Here is a 17071-nt window from a genome sequence, read left to right as displayed (position 1 = left end):
TGTGAAGTTCTCAATCTGTATTCCTAGGTCCCGTACTTGTTCTGAGGGCGTAATATTGATGACTCCTAGGTCTACGGTTGGAGGTTTGATTATTGTGTTATCTCTCCTTAACCACACAATTTCAGTTTTTTGGGGTTTAGAGAGAGTTAGTTTTAGTTGAGCAAGTTTTTGTGGTATTGCCTTCCTGTATATTGACAGAGATAATGTAGTTTTTTTCAAATGTTTTGTCGAAAGGGATGTGGAATTGAATGTCATCTGTATATAGGAAGAAATTGATTCTTAGATTTCCTAGTGGAGCGCATATAGGCAGCAAGTAGATGTTGAATAAACTGGCTGAGAGCGCTGATCCTTAGGGGACACTTGTATCGATTGGGAAGCTGTCAGAAATTTGATCGCCCAGTTTGACTTGGAATGTTCTGAATTTTAGGAAGGGGGAGAACCATTTGATAACCTTTCCATCTATTCCGATTTCTCTCAGCTGGTGACATAGCAAGGTATGGTTGACTGTCGAATGCTGCTGTTAGATCAGTTAGAACCAGGATTCACTGTTGTCAAACCCTTGTAGAACAGGGTTGGGTAAGGAAATAAATAGGGTTTCTGTCGAGCGATTTTTTTTCTGAATCCAAATTGGTTTGGATATAGTATATTATTGTCTTCTAGGGGTTCTCTAGTTGCGATAGCACTGCTTTTTCGAAGACTTTAGCAATGAATGGTAGGTTGGAAATTGGTTGGTAATTGTCCCAATCATTGATTCTGCCAGTTTTATTTTTTAGGATTGGTTTAATCACAGCTTGTTTTGCTCTAGCTGGGACCAGTCCTTCTGCTAGCGAGTGGTTTATTATGGTTGCAAATACTGGAGTTATAGCGCTTTTTTTTTTTTTTTTACTGTTTTTAGTGCACTAGCAGGTATAAGGTCTAGTGGGTGGATGGCAGGTTTGATTTTAATGATGATTTGGTTTATTTCAAGTTTGGAAACTGGGTCAAATGAGATCCATTTCGCTGGAGCAGAATTTTCTTTTGGCTCTTTTGATGGTAAGCAAGGGGAGAATTGTGTTTTTAGATTATTTATTTTGTTTAACAATGAGGTAGCATACTCACTGCATGAGTTCTTTGTAAAGTCGTGGTTATTTGATGACAAGGTATTGCTTACATAAAAGCATAAATATTCTGGGTCAGACCAAGGTCCATTAAGGCCAGCATCATGTTTCCAACAGCGCCCAATCCATGTCACAAGTACCTGGCAGATCCCATGAAGTAGACATACTTTGTTACTCGCTCTCTGGGATGGTATTAGCTGTCTTTAGTCTATCTAGCTAATTTTTTTTTTTTTAATTTAAAAACATTTCTAAATCACTCTTCCAGATTAAAAATTGTTCAAAGCAATGTACAATCATCATACAATACACATGTTTTATGGACTTTTCCTCCAGGAATTTGTCACTAGTTGTCACCAAAGTGACAGTTAAAATAGGGAAGTGATCTTACTAGCTACCTACCACAAATTATACCACAAAAATATAGTTTGTTTGTTAAAATGGGTTTGACAGCATCTCTATCATCTAACAGCTGAGTCCGTGTGTATACATACTTTATGTATACACACGGACTTTATGTATACACACGGACTCACATAAAATAGCTCATTGCCAGCTGTTAGATGATAGAGATGCTGTGAAGTCTATTTTTATGTATGTACATACACATCCATAAAAAAGTGTCCTGTCAAAGTTACAAATTAAGTAAAATATTTAACTAATCGTCTTTGAAAACATTTTAAACCAGTTTTTAAGTAAAATTTCTCTACAACTAAGTGGTACTAATGAATTTTATATATCATTGTCAGATTGGTCAAGTATAAGTTTAATAAAACTTGATATACCACCATTCAAAATAATAAAATCATAGTGGTTTACAATAAAAGGTATACAACAAAGCAACTTGCAAACACAAAAAAATAATTTTAACACAACCAACAATGCAAACTTACATAAAACCTTCTGTATCCCAACCTCTGTCTTTCATTCTCTCCAGCTGCATAACCTATTACAACCTAAACAAATGCTTGATCAAAAATACTGCTTAAATATAAATGCTCTAAAATCTAAAAACACAAACATCCTACTCCTATAATAAAACCAGACAATACTTGCCAAATTTAAAAAAATTTGATTGAACAAACAGGTCCTAATTTTTTCTTAGACTAAAATTTGCTTCCTCAGGAATGGAGTCTGATAAGCAAAAGTAATACGGTGGGTCCCTTTTAATCTAATTTCTGAGGGACTTGATACTTTCAGTAACTCATTGGGATGAGTGTAACTAACTCCTGTAGTTTTCTAGGGAGTCAGTGCAGCTGCTGGGTGTTGTGGGAGTCCTCTCCAAAACACTTTAAACTTCAAACAAAAGATCTTGAATTTGACTCTGGTATCTACTGGCAGCCAACGGAGCTCCCACAAGAGTGGGGAAATGTGCACAAATTTTGATGCTCCAAACACCACCTTAGCCACTGTATTCCGTAAAAGTTATAATTGACCCAAAGAAGTTGCTAGTAACACTAAGGAAAGGGCATTACAATATCCCAGTCTTGATGTCATAAAAGTATGAACCAGGTCGATTTAAATTTGGTTTGTCATAGAAAGGTTTAGATGATGAATAAAACAGAGATAATATTAGGACAACTTTGTTAGAGGACATTGTTAAATTACTATCCAACTTCATGTCTAATATAGTAATCGCCTCTTAATGGCATTTCAACCCCATCCATTTTAGGGGTAGGTTTTGCAGAGCAATTCCATTTGCTTAACCGACTTTTGTACATTCATATTAAGTTTAAAATTACTCAGCCATCCTGAAATCCAATTTAAGCATTGGTTAAATTTCTCAATCCCCTTTTCCCATTGAAATAAATTAAAACCTGGCTGCCTGCATAGATATAACCGCCCAATCCCAAGTCTTGAATCATGGTTGCTAATGGTACTAAACATTTAAGACAACGGGGGATAAAACTGATGCCTATGGAACACCACATGAGATTTCCATTATCTCTGATAACTCCAATCCCCAATTGACCCTCAATGTACGATTTGACAAAAAAGAAACTAGTCCAGCACATTATCCTCTAAATCTAAAGCTGCCAATTTTTGGAGCAGCAAGACAATGTCAATAACGTCAAATGGCACTCTCTTTCCCCTTATCCATATTTAAACTAGCTTCAGTTATTATTGCTGTCAGTGCTAAAGCCTTGGCGCAATTAGCAGGAGATTCCTGCTTTCATGGGTCATCTCCTGCACTTCAATCCTTAAGGTGGTGTCATGTGGCCCCTCCTGATCCTCTCTCTCACTGCCCCTTCTTCCCCTCTCTCCCTCTGCAGGCAGCAGGAGGAGCGGCGAGAATCCCTCCTGCCTCGTCTAGCACACTCCGGCAGTTATGCAAGCACCATGAGGACGTTCCAATCTCATGGGCCGGCACTTCCTGCTGCTGATCTCGTGACACCAGCAGCTCAGCAAAATCAGCAGCAAAAGCTCCAGCCTGTGAATTTTGAACTTGCTTTTGGTGCTGGCACAGATGCAGAACATATGCTTGACAGTGGAAGGGATTCTCATCACAAGTTCAAGGTTAGCAGGAGGAAAGGTGGGGGAATGGATGCTGGAGGGAAAGGCAGGTGGGACAGATACTGTAGAGAGAGGAAAGCGGGAGATGCTACTGAAAAAGAGAGGAAAGGGGATGGGGAAGATACTGAGGGAGAATAGGCAGGGGGGCTGGGGGAATGGGGAGGAAGCAGGGATGGGATGAGAGTAAGGACTTGATGGGTGGTGGGTAGGCATGGGGATGTGTTAGAAGCATTGGGCAAGTGAGTGGTTACAGAAGGGTGGGGAGTAGTGGAAAAATAGTAGGGAGGAGGACTTGGAGTGGCAGGAGAACAGAGGGAGGACTGAGGATGGGTAGGGACAAAGAGAAGGTGAGCAAGAGAGATGACTGTGGGAGAGGGGACCTGGTATAGAAGGAAGAATAGAAAGGGGGTGAGAAGACTTGAGTTATTGGGTAGAAGGAGATGGGAGAAAGGACTGGAGATGGGGGTGCAGAGGATGGGGAAGGAATACAGGGACATGATGAAGGGGATGAGGAACAGAAAAGAACATAGGAGAAAAGGAAAAAGGAAAGCATGAAGAATAGGAGGAAGAGAAGAAATCAAAAGTATTAAAATATCCACTCTGAAGGAGAGTAAAAAAAAGGAAGAGAAATGAAATGAAAAGGGAGAACAGAAAGAATAAGAGAATACCAAGAACAAGCAGAGATAGAGGAAAGAAATCAAACTAAAGACACAAAAATTGGAAAACTGTATTTTAATTTTGGCAAGAATTTCCTGCCTATTTTATCACGTGCTTGATCAAATATCATGTGCTTGATAAAATAGGCAAGGGTGAAATGACTATCTGTCCTTATTCAACCCCAGTGTCACCACTGCAAATAATTATTTGTTGCTTAGCTCCTTGGTGGAAATGTGTTTGAAAATTTTTAAAAAATTAAGTAGCTTTCTGGAAAGGATTGGTTGGGGTTGCATGGCACACTGAAAATCTCCTTCTTAAAAACAGCACCCCTCTTGGTAGCTTTGCATTATGGCTCTCTACAGTATGTAGAGATACCATCTATAAATACTGAGAAAGATTCACATGTGTAGAATGGTATTCTTGCCATCAAAAATTAAGCATGAGAGTATATGGTATTCTTAGTACTGAAAACAGGAATCTCAAGTATGCACTTCATGCCAGGCATCTGAACCTGATAAAACATCAAATCTTAAACAGATCTTTTTAGTGCTGGCTGATTTTATACACCATATGCGAGAGTGGTGAACATTATTTTGTCTACTTCAAGCCTTTTTTTCTTCTTGTGTACTTTCTGTATCCTTACTATACATACAACACTACAAATAGAAGCAAATTACATTCACAACTGCAATTCTAGTTTACCTACACTTCCATTAGATGCAAATGTCCTTTTGTTCTCGTTTAGACTGAGCTGCTGCCAACAGAGCGCTAATGAAAACTTCTCTCTTCATTCAGAAATACAATCACATAGTAAGCGTCCCTCTCTCCCTGCTCATTATAAAGGGCAGAGAATGATAACATGTGGCATTGCTTAAAAACATTGTAGCATAATACATATATTATTTTGGTCTGATATCTAGGGGTATTCAGTCTTGGTACTCCTTCATTCCTTGCCTTTTAAGACTGCCAAATAAAATACCAGCTGTGAAGGTGATAGTGTGGACATCTGCCTGCTGTTATGCCTGGTTACGATAATGATCTAGAACAGAGACATAAACCACATTGTGGGCTGCAAGAGTGTTTATATGTAGTATTATTAAAAGGCTGATGTGATTGCATGAGCAACCTTAGCGTACTGTAAAATAGTTGCACATTGTAATAGCTGCAGCTCACCATTAGACAGAGATCAAGCACTTGGGCTAAATGTTTCTCTGTAAACACAAACAAACAAGTGGAGAACAGGGGCACACCGAAGAACAAATCTACAGGCAAAAGCCATCTTGAAATATCAGGAAAATTTATTGCACTAACTCAGTTGTCAGGTACACAAGCCTTGCAAAAGTTAAAGCTATGTGTAATGAGTTCATGGTATCAGTACTGTGAGCCCCCTGACACGGCTGTGTTTCGCACTGGCTGCATCAGGAGGGACAGAACAAGAGACGGCCAAGATCTTCAACAGCAGCAAAACATTGTAGCTGTAAAATATGATAAAAATTGTAGATGGAAAAATGGCAGAACTGCACAAAAACAACTTTAAATTGAACATACCAACAGGTGGATAACAGATAAACATTCCAATCACTTCGGGGTAGATTTTAAAAGGAGCACACGCGGCCTACATGTGTGCGAGCTACTCAGCGCGTGCACATGTACGCCCGATTTTATAACTTGCGCACACAAGTTATAAAATCAGGGATTGGCGCGCGCAATGGGGTGCACAACTGTGCATCTTGTGCGCGCCGAGCTGCGCTGCCTTCCCCCGTTCCCTTTCCTCTAGCCTGACCTTCTCACCCCTTCCCCCTAACCTTTCTTCCCCCTAGCCCTACTCTAAACCCCCCCGACCTTTATTTTACCTTTTGCTCCTACCGCCCAACTGCCGGCGCGCGATCCCCGGCACAGCGGCAAATATGGCCGCTGTACTGGGAGCCTGACCTCATCCTGCCCCTTTAGTAAAGCCCTTAAAGTGCACAAAACAGGCAAATCACCTAGAAACCCGGTGTGATGATCCTTGCAGAAACAACTGTGGAATAGGGAGAAACTCTGTGTAGAATGTTAAACACCAGAGATAGCTATTGTACAAGCGGACCAAACACTTAAAAGTGCAGAGTGAAATGGATGTACCGAGCAGTGACCCAACAAAAATGAAATATGCAATGCAGTAGTGTAGGAAATATTAATTATCGCTGCCTTAAAAAGCTAAAACGGAAAGATCAAAGTATACTAAAAGGGGGACTGGATCAGACCTGTGAAACAGTAAACAATAAATGAACTATATTTATGCATAAATATCAGGAGATCACCCAAATAAAGGAAAAGCCATAAAAACAAAAGAGACCTACGTTTGTTTCATAAGATATTTGAAAAGGCAAACTGGAAGGTATCAAAATCTGCAAACATGTATTCCTGTTATACATTAGTTCCATCTGGCACCGGATCAATGCGCCTATATGACTCTGTATACATGTCTTTCTGTTTTTTCTCATTTTTGATATATTATGTAACTGCTGCTATTTACCACATTATACTTTTTGGTTTTGTATCACTGTTTTGGGGTGCCCTCTTACTCGATATGTTTTTTAATATTATGTCCCATTGATTTCATCATTGTTCCAGCCCTTGGTTTCACTAGCAATGATAACATTTAATAGTGTAGTGTGTGTGAGTGACCTCTGATGTCACCCGTGCGCATTGTTTTGCTTTTTGGCGCACTTTTCGCTTCTATTTAACTTCGCCTCGCAGCTTGGTACAGTTGGCAGTTTGGTACGCCACTCATATACATCTTTAAATGTATGCTTAGTCCGTTTCTTTTTTCTCTCTCTTGGGTTCCCTTTCACACCTATCTATTTTGTTAAATAGCGATTCATATCACTCGCTCCCATACTGTACTTTTTCGTTTGGCTTTTTAAGGCGGTGATAATTTTTCCTACACTAGTGCATTTCATATTAAGTATATTTCATTTTTGTTGGGTTACTACTTGGTACATGTTTCACTCTGCACTTTCAGTTGAAGCAGACCCCCACATAAAGTGTACAACTATAGGCAGTACACAGATGGGCATAGCATCTACACCTTGGTGGTGTGCGCCAATTGCACTGAGATTAACTCTAATGGAGTTGGTTTTCAAGCAAGTCTCCGAAAGGTGTAGAAGGTAATCAAGAAGTTTCTGTGTGGGGCGGGAAAATAGATCTAAGACCTTCTGCTCACACCACACAGAAAACCTCCTCCACGTCAGTCCATAGGACTTTCTAGTGGAAGGTTTCTGGAAGCCACCAGGACCTGAGACACATCTTCAGAAAGATCGAGCTGCTGCAGGATTAACTTCTTAAATCCAGGCTGTGAGTGACAGGACCTAGAGGTTGGGATGCCACTGCCTGCCCCGATCTTGATGATGAGATCTGGAGAAGTCCCCAGACTGATTGGTTTTCGGATTGACAACTCCCAAAGGAGTGGAAACCAAATCTGTCTTGGTCAATGAGGGGCTATGAGGATCATAGTCCCTCAGTCCTCACGAAGCTTCAAGAGTCTTCATGACTAGAGGAATCTGAGGATATGCGTACAGAAGATCCCTGCCCCAATGTTGGGCAAAGGCATCCAAGGACGGTTTGCCATCTTACTATTGCAGAGGGACGCAAACAAGTCCACATCCTGACTTCTCCAGAGGTGGAAGTTCTGGTTCGTTACCCTCTGGTCCAAAGACTACTCGTGGGGTCTGAAGGCACAACTCAGTCTGTCCGCTATCACATTCTCCGTTCCAGCCAGATACATGGCCCTGAGTACCAGCCCTTGGGACAGGGCCCAGGACCAGATCTGGACCACATCCCAGCACAGGAGGTACAACCATGTGCCTCCCTGCTTGTTGACATACCACATAGCAACTTGGTTGTCTGTCTGTATCAGGAGAATTTTGCTGGCCAGTCTATCTCTGAAAACCCATAGTGTGTACCTGATTGCCCGGAGCTCCAGGAAGCTGATTTGACACCATGCTTCCTGGGAGGACCATAAGCCCTGGATGCAGAGCCCCTCTACATGAGCTCCCCAACCTAAGGTGGATGTATTTGTGGTTAGGACAATTTGGGTAGAGGGATTTTGGAAAGATATTCCCCATTCCAAATTTGAGAGTGCTCTCCACAAGACAAGTAGTCCCGGAGAGGCAGGGTGACTCAGATGCGAGCCTGGAGGTACTGTGTGGCCTGGCGCCATTGCGACCTCAGGGTCCATTGGGCTCTGCGCATGTGTAAGCATGCCAAGGAAGTAACAAGGATGGTCGAGGCCATGTGGCCCAACAGCCTTAACATGTGCCGAGCTAAAACCTGCTGGCTGTGTTCAATCACTGCCGTTATGGATGCCAAGGTGATAGCCCTGGACTGCGGCAGGAAAGCTTTTCCCTGAGCCGTATCCAGCAGGGTTCCTATGAAATCCAATCAAGGTGACAGGCTAAGATGGGACTTTGGGTAGTTGATGATGAACAGTAGTGACTCCAGCACCAGGATGGACAAGTGCAAGGACTGATCGGCCCCTGAGAGGTGCTATTGACCAGCCAATCATCTCAGTACAGGAAAACATGCACTCACAGTATGCAGAGGTGAGCTCCTACAATGACCAGACATTTTGTGAAGACTCGTGGGGCTGTCAGTAGCCGGAACGAAAACATTCTGTACTGGAAGTGCTGTTTTCCCACCACAAATCTGAGATACTTCCTGTACCCGGGAAGATCTCAGAGTGTATGCGTTCTTTAAATCGAGGGAGCATTGTCAGTCTCCTTTATGCAGGAGGGGAATCAGGGTGCCCAGGGAAACCATCTTGAACTTTTCTTCTTTGAGAAATCTGTTCAAGGCCCTTAGGTCTAGGATGGGACAGAGACCCCTGTTCTCTTTGGAAGCAGTAAGTACCGGGAGCAGAATCCCTGCTCTCTTTGCCCTGGTGGGACAGGCTCGACTGCTCTGGCCATTAAGAGGGTGGAGAGCTCCCAAAGTAGTACCCTCCTGATGCGCTATTACCCCCATGCCCATTTTGGGGGCCAATTTGGTGGTACACCCAATAGGTTTAAATGGTACCCTTGACAGGTGATGGACAAGATCCACTGGTCCAAGGTTATACTGGGCCACCAATCCACAAAGAACTATAGCCTGCCCCCGACCTGGGGGTCCAGCATCTCTGGTACAGGTGGCTGGCTTATATTGCCTACGATCCAGTCAAAACACCATCCTAGGATTTGGCTGGAGAGCCAGCTGGGGCTTGGGAGCTCTCTGTTGCCTGGGACAGCCCCGTGAGCTCACCCTCTGCGAACGGGAGCGAGGGGCTGGAGGACAGTACTTCCTCTGATGGTAGAAAGATTGCTTCTGACCCTTCCTCGCAGACTTCCTGGCTGAGGGAGGGAGGGTCTGAAATGCTGGCGCAGAGCTTTTGGAGGGTCTCATGGTGATATTGCAATTGGGCCACTGCATCCCTTACCTTATCTCCAAAGAGATGCTCTCCTGTGCATGGCAGGACAGTAAGTCTTTCCTGTACCTCTGGTCGGAGACATGAGGCCCACAGCCATGCCATTTTGTGAGTGCCGATTCCCTCTGCCATCTCGAGAACATCGTAGGTTGAACGAATCTTGAGTTTTCCACACTTCAAGCCCTGATGCATCAGAGATAAGAAGGGGTCTTGCTGCTGTTGAAGCAGTCGCTCGGCCACCTCTTGCATTTCTTCCAGAGGTTGCAAGAGTATTGGTTCATCTAGAGCCGGTAAGAAGCAATGTGGGCAATAAGCATGACCCCCCCTTGGAACACTTTCCTCCCAAGAGCATCCACTGCCCTATGATTCTTGCTCGGGGACGCTGAGGCATGCGTCAGAGCACTTGGCCTACTTGAAAGCAGATTAGACCATTACCGACTGGTGTGACAGCTGATGCTTCTCAAATCCAGTAGCCTGTTGGACGAGGTAAACCCTATCCTCCTTCCTGTTGATGGGAGGTATTGTGAGGGGTGCTCCCAGATCCTCAGCAGCAACTCCTTAAAGATCTCATGCACCGGGACTGCCACAATCTCTTTAGGGGCCTCCACGAATTGGAGGATTTCCAGCATCTTATGCCTGGCATCCTCCTCCGTCATTAACTGAAAAGGGATGGCCTCCGGCATTGCCCGTACAAAACCTGCGAAGGTCAGGTCTTCTGGAGGAGACCTCCTTCACTCATCTGGAGGAGACTGTTCTGAAGGAAGACCCTCCAAGTCCTCAGAGGAGAATTCCACAGTGTCATTCACCCCAGGGGTCATATGGGGCCTCATTCTCACTGTAGTCCACAAGGGCTGGGGCCCCGGGTGCTCGGCCTTCGTCCAGAAGCATGTGCTGGCCCCGAAAAGCTGGACAGGGGGTTGCAGGCCTCAGTGTCTCTGCCGACCTCAATGAAGCTTTCTCCTCCTTGGAACAGGCAACGAGCACCGTATCAGTTGGGAGAAGCAAGGTGAAAACTCTGTGGAAAAAGAGACTGAAGAGGAATCCACCTGGATGCATGGAACAGGGCATGCTGGGCATGCTCGCCAAAGTTCCAGAAACTTTGACATAAGTTTTCCGTTCTGGGCTCCATCCGATGATGTCACCCATGTGTGAGGACTACCATCCTGCTTGTCCTAGGAGAAGTCCATAAACTGCTATTAATCAAGCTGACTTAGGGAATAGACATTGCTATTACTGGCATTAGTAGCATGGGATCTACTTAATATTTGGGTACTTGCTAGGTACTTGTAACTTGGATTGGCCACTGCTGGAAACAGGATGCTGGGCTTGATGGACCCTTGGTCTGACCAGGTATGGTAACTTATGTTCTTACCAGCATACAAACACATTTATGTTAGCGGAGAATCGGATCATTCATACATGACTAACTCAAGTAAGCAGACTGCTTAACTCAATCCTCCCATAACTTTCAATCCCAAAAAACAAATCAGAAACAGTTTTGTGAAAAAGGTTTTAAATAGTATAACTTAGACAAGAGCTTTCCAAACATTTAGCCACTATGACCCCATTTTAGTACTTGATAATTCACATGATATCTGAGGATGACCAAAACAAATTACCAGGGGGTGCAGTCCACTTCTAAAACTCCCTCACCCTCTCTTGCACTCCAACTGATTTCTTTTCTCAATATCCACCCTCTCCAGTTGATCCTCCCTCTTAACATCCTCCAGCTCCTCTCACCTCACCACCTATCCCCCCTCATTCCCAGCTCTTTTTGCATCCCCAAAGCTGATTTCTCAGCCCCAACTGATCCTGTGTCATCTTCTCCCTCTTACCACATACCCCATTTCCCCTCTCACTCTTCCAGCCTCTGTCTCACCTTCCAGCCTCACCATTTCCAACCCTTTCTTAAACATACCCCTCCAGCTTATCCCCTTTCACCAAAGTTCCTCTCTTGCATCCCCCCTCTCTCACCATCCACAGTCAACCCTTCTCCACCTCATCCAACTTTTCAAACCCCTCTTGCATGTGGATCCCTCCCTTCATAAAAGTCCTCCTCCTAAAATCCCCCTGGCCAGGACCAGTGGCAACATCTTCCTTTGGGTCTCGGGCCAAAAGTGGATGTTAGCTGGTGGGAAGGTAGGCTGATGACAGCAGCATTTTCCTCTTGGTAGGTTTCACTGTTGAGAGGACACTTTCAATCTCTACTGGCTCAGGCACACTGCGCCCTCTCCTCCACTCCCCCCCTCCTCATGGCTGGTTCCAAGCCAGATGATGATATGCAAGGGGCAGCAACATTAGTAATGACACTCAGTAGCGCACCTGCGAGTCAACGCATGCTCACAGGACCCGCAATGGCCCCGATCCTTCCTCCCGCTGCAGAAACTCGTGTGAGGGCAGGACCATTGCAGGACTCACAGGGCCCATGCTGTCTTTCACACGAATGCTGCCGCTGGTGCCTGAAAAGCGCTGCTATTGAGGCAGCTATGACCCCGCATTTGGGGTCCCGCTCCTCAGTCTGAGAAGACCTGATAGACAATCTCTGACGGTTTCCTTAAGCGGTTTATGTATGTTCCTGTTTGTTATACCTTAAACTAGACCTAGTGTCCTGAATTTTAATGGTTTACCAGATATTAAAAGCATTTAAAATTATAGCTCATCAGAAAACATTAGATTTTTTTTTGCTATAAGTGGGAAATAACCAACAGAAACATTGTAAATTTACCAAAAAAAAAAAAAATAGACGCTTCCTAAATTTTGTAGACAATATACAATTTTTCTTTTTCGTAAGGTTGAAAATCAGTGGTATTTCCTTCATTTTTGATGATTTCTAGCTCTTTCCTTTGAGACGAAACTTGTTCAAGAACCCCAAGCCTCCGAGAATGCACATAGCCCACTGCAAGGAAATAAGTCAAATTTTGGAAGAAATGTTTTACAGATTCACTGCACTCTTGTGCCAGTAAATTTCAATATCACCTATTTTCAGTCAGCTCTGCTAAATTACTTCACTAAAGCAGTTCTAGGATTCTCTCAGATTATTAACACAGAGGTTAAAATTCCCCTTCAGCTTTCAGACGTGTACCTTATTTCTGAGGACATAGACGTGCTTAGAAGTTTATGAAAGCCTTTATACTTATGAAGCTATTTATCATTTTCTTCAAAAACCAACGTCGCCATCACACAGAGAGATGTAAGGCATAAACATAGCATGAGATGCAAAGCTGGACAAAGGGGACAGAAAACAGAGGGTGTATGACCATAATAAAAAGGGACAGGTCTTTTAAGTCAAAGGGAAAAAGAAAACATTCTGCACGAAAAAAAAAAAAAAGGATTCTAGTAATCAGTAGAGGCAATAACGTCAACTGGTCCACATCAAGATAAAGCTGATTCTAGAAGTAACCCCAAATCTCTACAATAAACTTGAAATCCAAAGAAGGAAGTTGGATTAGAGTAGATTGCCATTCATATTCCAACTCCGCCACCGTTTCCAAATGATCGCTTCCTTTATCTTTCTGCCTTGTGTGCTTAACCCTTCCCGCCGTTCTGCTTTATTTCTGCTCACAGCTGACAGATTTATGATTTCATCATGGTGTAAATCTCCCCAAGTCTATTCAGGTTTGGGGGCAACATCAGAGAAAAAAAAAAAAACCTTCACAAAAGCAGCTAATCACAGCCAATAAAGCTAAAAATGCAGACAAATTGCTTAAATCTCTAAAGACTGGTGACAATGTGACAGCTGCATAATTTGGTCTAGAAATATGGCAGTGGGTTACAGACTGCCTGGGGACCCCCCATCAGTCAAGCTTCTTTTCTTGAGCACAGACCTGGAAATCACCCAGCCACGTCGAGGCTAGGCGACACTGTTAAAATAACCATGCTTCTGCACACGATAAATGACCATGCTTATGCAAAAAAAATCAAGGAAGAATCCACTGAACTGCCCCTCAATTTCTTCTCAACAATTTTATGTTCATGCAACTCCCCCCAAAAGAGCTTTGCTTTTAGCCAAACAAGCAGCAAAAAGGGTACAGAAACCTTTGCAATGTCGTCTATGATTTCCTGGTGCTTGGTTTCCGCTGACACTAAGCCGGCCTGTTCCAGGGTCCGGAGGTTCCTCAGAATTTTCCTTTTCTTCTGCTCAAGGGGTAGCTGACTGTCTTCAAGGACAGACTGACTGCGCTTCATTTTATCGGGGGTTTTGGCATCTAGGGCTGCGCGCGTCTCGATCACCTTCAAGTGTTCAGAGTCCTGAGGGGATTACAAAGAAGGGTGCTTACAATAGATTCTTAAGCATATTATCATATGACCATCATCTATTTATTTCATGCTCTCCATCAAAAGAGTTTGCAGTGTGTTACAACAGAATACAAATATGTAACAATATGGGACTGTAGCACAAATAGGGTTTGCATCAATAAGGCACAATATAACAATGTATGCAGATGCATGGGTAATTTTTCAGAGCAACAAGTGTGATGGGTATTTGTAGGGCCAACTAGACTGGGTATCACTTGGGGTGGATTACTGGAAATCAGTGTTATACAACTAGTGAGATGTATTGTTAGCCGTGTAAGTACATATGGAACATTGTCCTATATCCACTAGGGATATGCAGCAATAAAAAAATTTGTTTTGGTTCATTTTGGTTTTTTTCAGTTTGGTTTGTTTCCTGAATTTAAAAAAAAGCATTTAAACCCCCCTCCAAAAACGGGTCTCCCGGAGACCCTCCAAACCCTTCCCATTCACAAGAAACCCTTGAGGCCCAGGCCCCTCTGACCTCTCTCCACCAAGTAAAAATCAAGCCTGGGACCAGGGCCTATCTGACTGGGCCTTCCCAGATCCCTCCTGCTCCTCTCCCCATGGAACCATTTGCCAGGGCCGGGAACCTCCTCCTTGGCCCCTATTTACCCCCTTATGTGGCATTCTTAAGATGGAAAGCAAAGGAGCAATGATGTTCTCCCCCTGACCCATCAACCACAGATTTAAAAATTACACTAACTGCATGGAGAGAGAAGCCGAAGTGGCATCACTTCGGTATCTGTCTCAGGTACAGCTGGTGATGTCATGCTTTAAGAATCAAAAATACTCAAACATTTTTCAGGTTTCTTTAGGAAAGGGCATTTTCAGTTCATTCCATTTGAAACAAACAAAAAATGGTCTCAATTGTCCCATTTTACTCATTCAGGTAAAACAAAATACAGATCCCTAACATCCACATTAGAAGTTATGTTATGTTTTAGGATGAGTTTTGAGTTGGGAAGGCAGTTTTAAAAAGCCTGGTTTCTGAAGACTAGCATGTTCTTTGCCAGTCTAATTTTGGAACTGTATCTTATAAAACCCTTTCATTTCCAAAAAGAAATGCAAAATGTAAAGCAGGAAAACCTGTGTATAATGTGACCAAAAAAAATTGTACGTTTCTGCTAAGAAAGGTGACTGTTACCTACAAATAGCTTTTCAATGATGTTTCTTACAGCAGTACTAGAAAAACAGATAGGCAACTGGCAATTTAAAAGAAATACCGCAGAGCTCTTCTCATTTGTTCAGTTTTATTCTTGAGGAGATATCAGTGGTTAAAAGGTTTAGACAGAGTCACCCACATAGTTACTTTTACAGAACTGCATTTGAGAAAATTGAGGTGCTGCTGTGCTGACCCTCATCAGAACTCCACGCAGACAGCACTTCCCTTTCAGGGAAGGAAAGTTTCAAAAGCAAGGGGAAGGCATAAAGGGAAGATACAACCAAAAAATATTAGGAGAAACAAATTAAGAGGAGACTTCCCTCTAAGAAAAGGTGTGCGCACACAGGTCATGGACCCTGCACACATGGCAAATCAGTGTGTGCACAAGAAACCCCAATATTATTTGCGTTATCCTGGCTTGTGGCATATCAAATTCAACTCAACTTATAAAAAGTTGCACAAAAGAAAATTTTTATGCCTGTAGCCTTTCAAAAAACAGAAGGAACACTGCTTTGGAATAAGATCATGAAAAGGAAGCAAAAGTATTAAAGGACCTAGCAAAGTGCTCCCAAGGGATGGGAGGCGAGACTCACCTGTTGTGCAGATGCTGGGGTCTCTAGGATTTCTGCAAGGGTGTCACCACTTTGTGTTCGGATTACATCCACTATAAGCTTTTTTGTCCTTTAAGAGAGATATAGATATCCAGATTTTAAGTGCATGTTGCAAGAGATTTGGTATCATGCTCTGTTGCATTTTCCCACTACTATACTACAATAGACTAAGTTTACAGCATACATTCTCATTCCAGGCTCATAACTGTAAAAGATACAACTGACTTTCAGCCATGAGAGAAACTGATTTCTCAACAGGTTCAGTTAAAATATATTTAATACACTAGTGAAAACATGAACAAATGAGTAGCATAATGACAAATGTTGAAGCAATTTGGTTGAGAATAAGAACATCTTTGTATTATGTATATCCTGAATTTTAGTGGTTTACCAGATGTGATTCTTCTTATAATCAATGAGATCAAGGCAATCTATATATCAGTTACAAAAGAGGCATGACAAATGGTGAAAAGCTGCAAAATCACTGAATGAAGTCCAAACACCACATCCAAATGTGCACACAACCTATCTCACCAATCCAACATGCGTTTTATGCTCCAAAAGGAGTCTCCATCAGGGGTGGTTTCACTTTTACGCACATTCTTACTACAGACAAATTACTTGGTCGCCTCTATTCTCTTCATACCCAGTATAACAGCGTTGCAATGATAGCAAAAAAAATCACCAAGGTTGCTTTTTAAATCAAAGAATGTCAAAATGCATTCCTCTCCTATAGCCAATCATCTCATTTGCAAACATCAATCACAAATATTCACAGAAACCCAGCTGGCCTTTCAGACCATCCAGGACCCAAGCATTTGATTTCTCAGGCCATCAGTGTTTCATATGAAATAAAGAATAAATCTTCAGCTTCAGGTTAAATTCTTGCACTCTATCCAAACCCCAAGCTCCTAAGGTCTCATTCAGAATGGCTGCTGTCTTGATGGGGGGGCTACCCCAGGGCCCATCACTGCTCTTCCAACAGCGCTCTCTTCAAATGGATATTGTACTATGCAATGAAAAGTTCGTCACAAGGAAAAAACATGCAATCGATTTTGGTACGCCAATTTTGCCACAGGAAATTGCAGCACCTTCTACACATTGATACCTTTCAAAATAATTAGACAAAATTAAAACACATTTTGGCAATATTTCAGTAAGCTTTTGGCACATAATTAATATTACAATATTCAAAGGATTTCAATGGCAATAGACTAACGGACCTTAAAACAGAAAATTCTGGTCTAAGGGACATATTTATAATAATTATTTTTTTTTATACAAATCATATTTGTCT

General features: G+C 42.7%; 1 protein-coding gene across 2 annotated transcripts in view; it reads right to left on the bottom strand.

The window, feature by feature from the left end:
* Positions 1 to 17071, bottom strand: part of IQGAP2 (IQ motif containing GTPase activating protein 2) — a 604286-nt gene that overhangs the window by 33830 nt on the left and 553385 nt on the right. For both annotated transcript variants that reach the window (XM_029575244.1, XM_029575253.1), the window contains 2 exons: positions 15757 to 15844; positions 13741 to 13953 (listed from right to left, as the gene is read on the bottom strand). In XM_029575244.1, the coding sequence (XP_029431104.1) occupies positions 13741 to 13953; positions 15757 to 15844 (301 nt within the window). The remainder of the gene's footprint in view (positions 1 to 13740; positions 13954 to 15756; positions 15845 to 17071) is intronic.

Source organism: Rhinatrema bivittatum, chromosome 1 (genome assembly GCF_901001135.1).
Source record: "Rhinatrema bivittatum chromosome 1, aRhiBiv1.1, whole genome shotgun sequence".
Classification (NCBI taxonomy): domain Eukaryota; kingdom Metazoa; phylum Chordata; class Amphibia; order Gymnophiona; family Rhinatrematidae; genus Rhinatrema; species Rhinatrema bivittatum.
The sequence above is the reverse complement of the archived record's forward strand: the minus strand, read 5'-3'. Positions and strand labels throughout refer to the sequence as shown.